A 10824-nucleotide genomic window follows, 5' to 3' on the forward strand; every position below is an offset into this window, starting at 1 on the left:
GATGGTCAGAAATGGGCCCGCAAGTAGAGTGCTGTTTTGTACGCAGCGAGAGTCCCGTCAACATGTTTAAAAGTATGGCGCAACCGTCGGAAATCATCAAAATATTGTACGATGTACGCGTCAGTATGTATTTGATATCAAACTTAAGTTTTTTAAGATAAGGGTCAACAATTCCCAATGGAAACCGACTGTAAAAAAGTTTCCGTTGGCAATGGCTCAAGGTTACACAAATACAATCCAGAACGTTCCGCTAGATACCCTCAGGGTATCTAGCGGAAAACTAACTAACTGCCAGGTGGGTTCTTATTGTTGTCAAGACTACAACGTTCTATGCTAACCATTGAGGCCAAATCAAGTGACCGCACTCAGAACCTTCCACGGCGGGAAGCACAAACCGTCCGACTGGAATCCAAACATTCCAGCCGGAACCAACCAAAGAAAAAACAGAACCAGCACCTCACCTTGAGCTGAACGGAGGAAGATCCTGAAGTCCAGCGATGGTCTTCATTAAAACACAGCCAACAGACTAACCTTGATGTGATCTGTTTGTTGCTGTTGGTCATTACTTCTATTCAGTGTACCTTTACATTATAATGCACCCAGTGTGTACAAGTTATATCACTCAAAACCGTACGAAGAACCGAACTACCATGTACGTCCAACAACTTTAAACCTCAAATCCTTGCCTAAAAACAATGGAATCATTCAATACAAAACCGTGTCTACATTTTACAATTATCTAGATTATTCAGGGTACAAACCATACAGAGCAAATCTAAACGTTGAGCTCACAGAGAGCCGACCATAGCCCTGCAACATCACCCTGACCGCCTCATCACCAACAGCAAATCATGCCAGCCAGCCAACACATGTACAGGTCCAGTGAGAAGAGGGCATTTGAGCGAAAGGACTGCCCATAATAAAATGAAGCCCAATTCCTGAACTATCTAACCATCTTCATGGTTTAGAGATTTACAGATTGACATGCCATTGTGTTCTAATCACCTTTGTCTGCTCTCTCGTTACTTATAAAACTCTACATCTCCATCGCTAGAGTGTTGCATCCTACTCATGAGGGTGTGGTCTGAGTAAGCAGAGATGCATGCTGGGATACAGTGCTGTCTGAAGTCTTCAGTTCTATAGACACGCCCCTCAGGAGAAACCAAGTGTTTGAGAAGCTGTCGTGACAGTTACATGAGCTCGAATATCCTTCAAGATGGCACCAGGATTCTCAGAGGAGAAAGGCCAAGAGGAAGATGTGAGGGTTCTTCCTCTCAGCCAGTGGAACACAACAACGGTCTTCAGAGTACCATGGAACACTCTCAAACGTTCTCCTCTATACACCTTGAAGCCCCAGTGAAGGTTTCCTTTCCTCCTCAGCTGAAGAGCACAACTTCAGCTCAAAGAGCGCACTAGTTGGAGTTCCCAGATTGGTTCTGATTTAAGCGAACCAATCGTTCAACTAGTCCTGTCCGAAACAAATACAGTTCACCCTGAGAAGACATGCAACTGAGAGCAAGACAAGATCCACAGGGTTCTCCATCAATCCAGCCAGGAAGAGCCGCCTCACTACAGGTCTGAAGGTCATCTTGAATATCTATTGAGGTCCCTTTCCAACTTCAGACTCTCCTTGTGGAATGCCTTTAGGTGTCCATCCTCCATTGATCCTGATTGGTGTAGTCCTAGTTTGAAGTCACTGATCTGAACACGCCGCTCACATCCTTTTACACTTGATTTGGATCCTCTCCTTCCTGCCCAGTGTGTTGGATATCGCTCCGGAGCGTTGCTCCGGGCTCTTCATGTCTAATGGAGGCTTCAAGCAAACGTGTGGCCGTCCATCAGGTATGATTCAGTTGACCATTCCAATATCCCAAGCCAATCACACAGACCCCCGTATGAACATTATCACTGTCAAAGCAAGCCGGACACACACATAGAACCAAGGACACACACGTAGGACCCCATGCCAGGTGTGAGTGGGAGACACAGTAGAACCCTAGCGATGCTCAAAAATCATCCATCTCATGTCGAACCCACACACACCACTGAGCCATAAAAGGCCAAACACTCATGCAGGGTAAAAACCTCATGCCAAATAACGTTCCATCATCCACCCCAGCTCTCCTGCCAGGACACCCAGAACAGATCAATCAATGTCTCCAGAGACGTAAATTATGTACAACATTCTTCAGTGGTGTCGCACATTAGTGATTGATTATTCTTGGTGTCTCCAAAATGTGTCCCAGGTTGATTCAACGTCTCTGAAGTCATGTCTTTGTAGTCCAGTGGTTTCCTGAATGAGGGGCCTTCACAGACGCAAGCGGTGCAGCTTTAGTTAGCCTGAGGACAGGAAGGAGGTCATCTGTTCAGAAGACCACCCAGTGGAGGGGGGTGGCTCTTGAGGAGCAGGATCCATCTTGGAATGGCCCCGAATAAGATCTTCTTGGAAATGAAACTCTTCCTGAGGAGTCACGATGCCTGGAGGGGACTGTTGAATGTGTTCCATGGTTCTCGGTGTCAGACTGAAGTTGTGTTTTAGTCGTTGAGATGAGGAGCCCCCTCATCTCCCCCTGGTGTTTCTCCTTCTGAATCCCTGTCGCCATCTTAAAGAACATTCTAGTCCATGTAACTGATGCCACAACGGTTTCTCAAACACTCGGTTTCCCTTGAGGGGGCGTGTCTACAGACCTGTAGGCTTCAGACAGCTCTGTATCCCAGTATGCACCTCTGCTCACTCAGACCCCACCCTCATCAGTAAAGCAACACTCATGTGATGAAGATGCAGAGCTCAGGAGAGTAGCTGGAAAGAAGACTGAAGACATCAGAACCCAACCCATTACTGCAGCTTACAACAATAACTTAGAGCCTGTAACCATTTTAACAAACCATTAAAACCAACATAAACCAAACACCTAAGTAACCCATTAACCCATAAAACATCCTTACTACTCAGATCAACCTTCAGCTAACGGGTTTAATCACCAGGAAGCCAAAATACATCAATGTGCCCAAGAGTAATGAGAAACTAATGACTTACAGTTCGCAGTTCATCTTCATGGTTAAGTTGGGATACTCACAGAACTGCAGTTAAATATCCATGATAGACCTTTGAAGGAACAGTTTGCTCATTATTGTCCCCAAACTTGGGCACTGTCCAACAGTTCAACATCTACCATCTCCATTAAATCAGATAAATGAATGACAACACAAATTCAGGGCTTTTGGGATCATCCAACTTTTAAATAATGTTTAAGATAAGACTAATCCTTTTAGTATAAGTCATACTAATTATTTGACTGTCATTAGTCAAGAGTGATTTACCTCTTACTTTGACAAGTTTGAATGTATAGTCTCTAAAATGTTACTTCCAGTTAGAATCCTTATTTAAATTTCAAATGAGAGTTAAAACCACCACAATCCCCGATTTCCTTCACACATTATCAGTGATTTATATTCAACATATAAGTCAACACAGTTGTGCTTTGCCACACAATTTTACTCACATCAGGTCCAGATGAGATGCTCCTCTTTACTTCAAAAAGTGTTTAACCTGTGAAACATGAAGAGATGACAAATAAGTTACAACAGAGCTCAACAGAACATTACACACACGTTCTGTTTTCTGGGAACACAACAACATACCGCGTTTGGGAGACGCTACACTGCCAAACAGTGGAGGACACCAAGGTACTGTCCGGTTCCCTTTTAAGTGAAACGCACCAGATGGAACCAATTAACGAATTAAGAAAACCACTTGGCACGCGAGCTGCGGCAGGTGAGCTAATTAGTAAAACTCCACGCAGGTTCGGCGCCCTCTGGTCGCCTTGGTAACAGTGAGAGTCTATTTCAGCTCTGTGTTTGATCTTAAATTACCTCCCTCATTTTAATTAAAGGGATGAGTCTGATTTGACTGATTTAGATTCACACTTCAAAACGAAAAAAGTCTTCATTCAATTCACCTTACTGTGTGCGTGTGTGTGCGTGTGCGTGTGTGTGTGTTACACTACTGTCTGATGTCAAGTTGGCGAAAAGGAAGTCACCTGCGTCCCTGTGTGTGTAGTGAGCGGATGTGGACAGCAGAGGGCGATGTTACCACACGAGAACAACATTTGCGAGATACCGTCTCCATTGCAACCGTTACTTGGCAGCATCCTGAACGGCCCTTCAGGAGTGAGAAGGAAGCTTTCATCAAAGAGACCAGAGAGACTCATTCACTGGTTAAACTGGAGTCATCGCCTACCACAACACACGTTAACACACACACACACACACACACACACACACGCACACACCATACAGACACACACCATACAGACAAACACCATACAGACACACACCAATACACCATATAGATTCACACCATATGCACGCACACACCACAGATACACACATATAGATTCACACACAATATTAATACACACAACATATAGATACAAACCATATGCACACACACACGATAGATACAAACCATATATATACACGCACACACCATAGGTATACACCATATAGATACACACACACACACCATAGATACACACCATATAGATACACACCATAAAGATCAACACACAAAATAGACACACACCAAAGATTAACTTAATCTTTGGTGTGTGTCCCCAAACAATAGATACACTCCATACAGTTCTGGTCACTAAATACTACTCCTCCTTCTCTCTTCTCCTTCTCCCCTCTAATCCTTTTCTCCTCTCCTTCCTCCCTTCTCCGTCTCTCTGTCTCGCATATCACATTTTTATTGCCTCTACTCAAGAGCATAGATTTGGGTGGGGATTTCTAGGTTTCATAAACATCCGGGGCTTAGCCCAGAGGGAAAAGGAAAATGCTGCATGCCAAATTTATTTGTATGCTTTATTGTGCAAACTTTTTCATAATGCTTTACCTAAATAAAATACCGGTTTATGATAGCTTTAAATAGCTACCTGACTGCTGTGCTGCTTATCCCCAAACATCTAAAGTTCCATTCAAGTTATTTCAGAGTAAAATTAATACAAGTGAGGCAGACCTTACACACACACACACACACACACACACACACACACACACACACACACACACACACACACGCATGCACGGATCTGACTGGGGATAGGATAGGTTAATTGACTTGAGGTGGTAAACAGGTTATGTTTTTAAACTGTTTATTCTCTTGCCAGGACTATCTAGACTAGGCTACTTATAAATGTTTATAAACATTTTTATTTTATTTTTTATTTTATTTTTTTCCCCAAAAATCATATTCGGGGCTAATAAAATAACATCCGAGGCTTTAGCCCCGAATAAAACAGCATAGTGGCGCAACTGCTCATACACACCAACGCAGAGACGTCCTGGCTGACAGCGTTCCAGATGCTGTCTCATCTGGTATATAATTAGCCTGGTCCTACCAGACTCTCCTACTTCATTTCATTTGCACAGAGTCTGGACCTACTCAATTGACAAACGTTAACTCACTTGAAGGCGGGTGTCTGTTGAAGTTTAAAACCATTGGATCTGCCCAGTGCCACTCTGGATCTGCCATAACCAATCGCTAACGTTTGGCCGGGAATCACGTTGCGCGCAGGCTGTAAACAAACCAATCACAGTGAGTGACGATGCCCGTCAACGAGCGCTGACTTTAACGTCATTGGTCTCAGCCACTCCCTCTGTTCGCTGATTGGACGCGGAAAATGTACAGTGAGAAAACCCACTAACACACCGCAGACCCAGACCTGGTACTGAAGGGAAATTCAGATTGGGCGAAAGTACTTAGGTGGGCGGAGCCAGGCTAGGATATATTAACACCATGGAATAACACTGTAATACATAACATGGATTAATGCTATAATAATACCATATATTAACGCTATAATAATACCACTTATTAATACTATAATAATAGGCTACCATGTATTAATGCTATAATAATACCATGTAGGCTATTAATACTATAATAACATCATGGAGTAATACTATAATAATACCATGTAATATTGGATACCATGGAATAATAACAAGTAATAATGCTATAATAATACCATGTATCAATGCTATAATAATACCATGTATTAATGCTATAACAATACCATGCAATAATGCTATAATAATACCATGGAATAATAATATAATAATACTATAATAATACCATTGAATAATAATATAATAATGCTATAATAATACAATAATAATACCATTGAATAATACTCCAATATAATAATACCATGTAATAATACTATACTATAATAACACCATATAATAATAGTATAATATAATATCACACTAACAATAAACTGTTATAACTTTACTCTATACTCTGTAAGGTAGATTTTAACTCTGTAAGGCAGATTTTAAATAGACGTTTAATATATAAGTAGATTAAAACTCTTCTATCTTTAACTATCTTTGTAACACTACATCAATAATCTTTGTAACATTACCTCCAAAATCTTTATAACATTATATTTATAGTCTTTATAACATTACATCCATAATATTTATAAAATTACATCTCTAATCGTTATAACATTACATCTATAATCGTAACGGCTTATATTCATAATATTTATGACATTACATCTATAATCTATAACATTATATCTATAATCTTTATAACATTACATGTATAATCTTTATAAAATTCCTTATATAATCTTTATAACGTTACATCTATAATCTTTATAACATAATATCTATAATCTTTATAACATTACATCTATAATCGTTATAACATTACAGCTATAATCGTAATGACTCATATTTATAATCTTTATAACATTACATCTATAATCGTTATGACATTACATTGATAATCTTTATGATTTATATTTATAATCTTTATGATTTATATCACCTTAATGACTTGTATTAACTTCAGGACATAATGTCTTATTATTCAGGTTTAGGGTTAAAGTTCTAGACTAGAATTGATCATCTAAATTCAAGGTCTGGGGTTGAAGGATGAGGAACCAGAAGTGAGGTTCTAGGTCTAGGGTTGAAGGATGAGGAACCAGAAGTGAGGTTCTAGGTCTAGGGTTGAAGGGGCGAGGCACTACAAGTGAGGTTCTGTTCTCGGCGTGGAGGTTCTGTTCTTGGTTCTAGGTTCTGTTCTCGGCATGGAGGTTCTGTTCTAGGTTCTGTTCTCAGCGTGGAGGTTCTGTTCTCGGCGTGGAGGTTCTCTTCTCAGCGTGGAGGTTCGGTTCTTGGCATGGAGGTTCTGTTCTTGGTTCTAGGTTCTGTTCTCTGCGTGGACGTTCTGTTGTCTGCATGGAGGTTCTGTTCTAGGTTCTGTTCTCTGCGTGGAGGGTCTGTCCTAGGTTCTAGGTTCTGTTCTCTGCGTGGAGGTTCTGTTCTAGGTTCTAGGTTCTGTTCTCTGCGTGGAGGTTCTGTTATAGGTTCTGTTCTCTGCGTGGAGGTTCTGTTCTAGGTTCTAGGTTCTGTTCTCTGCATGGAGGTTCTGTTCTAGGTTCTGTTCTCTGCGTGGAGGTTCTGTTCTAGGTTCTAGGTTCTGTTTTCTGCGTGGAGGTTCTGTTCTAGTTTCTGTTCTCTGCGTGGAGGTTCTGTTCTAGGTTCTAGGTTCTGTTCTCTGCATGGAGGTTCTGTTCTAGGTTGTAGGTTCTGTTCTCGGCGTGGAGGTTCTGTTCTAGGTTCTGTTCTCTGCGTGGAGGTTCTGTTCTCGGCGTGGAGGTTCTGTTCTAGGTTCTGTTCTCGGCATTGAGGATCTGTTCTATGTTCTGTTTTCTGCGTGGAGGTTCTGTTCTTGGTTCTAGGTTCTGTTCTCGGCGTGGTTCAGTACAACAGAACACTTCTCCTTGGCCTGCTGGAGCAACTCCATCGCTCTCTTCTGTGTCTGCAGAACCAAAACAACATGATTTACGGTCAATCCGGTTACTAATCTACTATCTAATCTAGTGTCAAATCTGGTTACTAATCTATTATCTAATCTAGTGTTAAATCCGTTAATCTAATTTAATGTCTAATCAAAGGTCAAATGTAGTCATTTATATTCTCCCCATCCACCCTCAGGCTCCACCCTCATGGAGGTGGGAGGAGTCACCGTCCCCATGTATTTCCCACTTTGTACGGGACCCCTCTGAGCTGGGGGACCCCCCTCTGAGCTGGGGGACCCCCCTCTGGGCTAGGGGACCCCCTCTGGGCTAGGGGACCAACCTCGGGCAAGAGGACCCCCCTCTGAGCTAGGGGACCCCCCTCTGAGCTAAGGGACCCCCTCTGAGCTGGGGGACCCCTCTGTGTTACAGGACCCCCCTCTGAGCTTCACAAACAGGGAGCCGGCCAGCGCTGGACTCTGGCCTGTGGCCAAACAGGAAGTACTCACTGCGGTTTTGAAGGTGAGGTCGCTGATGTCTTTGAGGTTGATGACGACGTTGTAGTACGCACCAAACACCGCCATCTCCAGCGCCTTGGCCGACACCTGGACACCGATGACACACCGATGACACACCGATGATACACTGATGATACACCAATAATACACCAATAATACACCAATATTACACCAATATTACACCAATAATGCACCAATATTACACCAATAATACACCAATATTACACCAATAATACACCAATAATACACCAATAAAACACCAATATTACACCAATAATACACCAATAATTCACCAATATTACACCAATAAAACACCAATAATACACCAATAATACACCAATAAAACACCAAAATTACACCAATATTACACCAATAATACACCAATAATACACCAATATTACACCCAATAATACACCAATATTACACCAATAATACACCAATAATACACCAGCCTTAAACTCACACCTGGACAGAGTAAGCTAGATTCGGACAGGTAGGCCGTCAGTCCAACAGTCCCGCCGCGGGCCACAACTCCTGACCTGCTCCCGGTAAAGGTGACTACCCTCCGTCCCTCAGTCAGACCGCTGTCACAACCCTCATCCAGCTGTCAGTCTCAGATAACCTGTCCATCTGTCCCGCTATCGATTGAGATCTCTCTCTCTCTCTCTCTCTCTCTCTCTCTCTCTCTCTCTCTCTCTCTCTCTCTCTCTCTCTCTCTCTCTCTCTCTCTTCTGACCCAGCGGTCCTATTGGGTTACAGCAGACCTTCTGGGAGATGTCTTGTTTCCTGGTTCCTTACGGGAGGATTCTCTCCAAGATGAGCTCATTAGTGGGAGTGGATGATACTTTCAGAAGGATATCTTCAGTGTATGCCTACACTTTTTAAGTCAGTGTCCGGAAACAGAATATTTCCCGGTCTTCCAACCGGGAACGTTTTCTAGTGCTAGTACAAAGACACATGAAGCGAAACACAGAGCGTCAGGATTCAGGGGTCAGGGGTCAGATTCAGGGTCAGGGGGTCAGGGTTAGGTCAGGGGGTTAGGGGTCAGGGTCTGACCTGGGCGTCGGACAGGCAGGATATGTTCCCCTGGAGGACCAGCTGTATGAGGGGGTCCCAGAGGGAAGACACCCTCTCAGCCAGAGAGAGAGGAACCCCCACCGCCTCGCGCAGACCGGCCTGCATGGCAATCTGCCTCCTGGGCGGGAGGAGGAGGAGCTTATGTTAGGCTGCTTTAGGATACTCTACGCTACACTACGCTACACTACGCTACGTTACACTACGCTACGCTACACTACGCTACACTATGCTACGTTACGCTACGTTAAGTTACCCTAGGTTACGCTACATTATGCTACGCTACATTATGCTACGTTATGCTACGTTTCACAACGCTACGTTACGCTACGTTACGCTATGCTGTGTTACGCTAAGTTACCCTAGGTTATGTTACAATAGGTTACGTTACTTTATATTATGCAAACAATAAGAGCCCCAGGGTTCTCTGGTAGTCTAACAGAGCTCCACCAGAGGCCCCAGGGTTCTCTGATAGTCTAACAGAGCCCAGGGGCCCCAGGGTTCTCTGATAGTCTTCACAGAGCTCCTCCAGGGGCCCCAGGGTTCCTCCAGGAGGTCCTGGTCCAGGTCCCACCTCTCAAGCTCCTCCTCGGTGCTCTTGGGCAGCTTCAGCGCAGCCTGAAACAGGAGGGAGGAAACGTTTGATCTCTGCCGACCGTCAGCAGCACGTCACCTGACCTGACCTGTCCATCACATTTCATCCTGTCAATCACAGCCTAACAGCAGACGCTTGTGTTTTCCGTCACACAATGTGTGTCGTTCACATTTTCAATTCTAAGATTGTGGAACGAATATAAGCTATATATATTTATATATATTATTCACATTGTGGATGTGATGGGGTCAGGTTGGATGTGATATTAGTCAGGGTGGCTGTGATATCAGATAGGGTGGAAGTGATGTGGTCAGGGTGGATGTGATGTGTTCAGGGTGGATGTGGTCAGGGTGATTGTGATCAGCAGGGATATGATCTGGTTGATTTGATGTGATCAGGGTGCGATATTAGTCAGGGCGGGTGAGATATTAGACAGGGTGGATGTGATGTGGTCAGGGTGGATGTGATGTGGTCAGGTTGGATGCGATATTAGTCAGGTTGGATGTGATCAGGGTGGATGTGATGTGGTCAGGGTGGATGTGATGTGGTCAGGTTGGATGTGATATTAGTCAGGGTGGATGTGATATTAGTCAGGGTGGATGTGATATTAGTCAGGTTGGATGTGATCAGGGTGGATGTGATGTGGTCAGGTTGGATGCGATATTAGACAGGGTGGATGTGGTCCAGGTGGATGTGAGCCTCTGTCCTGACGGGTCTCCCCACCATGTAGGAGGTGAAGGCCGAGGAGTCTGTGTCCACCATCAGCAGCAGGTCCTGAACCGCGCGGTGGAACGGCGGGATGAGGCCGCGCATCGCTCCG

At 43.8% G+C, this 10824-nt stretch overlaps 1 protein-coding gene across 1 annotated transcript in view; it reads right to left on the minus strand.

The window, feature by feature from the left end:
* Positions 1-7756: 7756 nt before the first annotated feature.
* The window catches only part of ftcd (formimidoyltransferase cyclodeaminase), a gene marked incomplete at both ends in the record, with an annotated part of 9050 nt that continues 5982 nt past the window's right edge, over positions 7757-10824 (minus strand). The window contains 5 exons of the mRNA XM_079734295.1: positions 7757-7840; positions 8327-8422; positions 9392-9530; positions 9984-10027; positions 10728-10824. The exon at positions 10728-10824 is cut by the window's right edge and continues 65 nt beyond it. Coding sequence (XP_079590421.1) covers positions 7757-7840; positions 8327-8422; positions 9392-9530; positions 9984-10027; positions 10728-10824 — 460 coding nt within the window. The remainder of the gene's footprint in view (positions 7841-8326; positions 8423-9391; positions 9531-9983; positions 10028-10727) is intronic.

Source organism: Pollachius pollachius, assembly GCF_949987615.1.
Source record: "Pollachius pollachius genome assembly, chromosome: 4".
NCBI classification, from domain to species: Eukaryota; Metazoa; Chordata; class Actinopteri; order Gadiformes; family Gadidae; genus Pollachius; species Pollachius pollachius.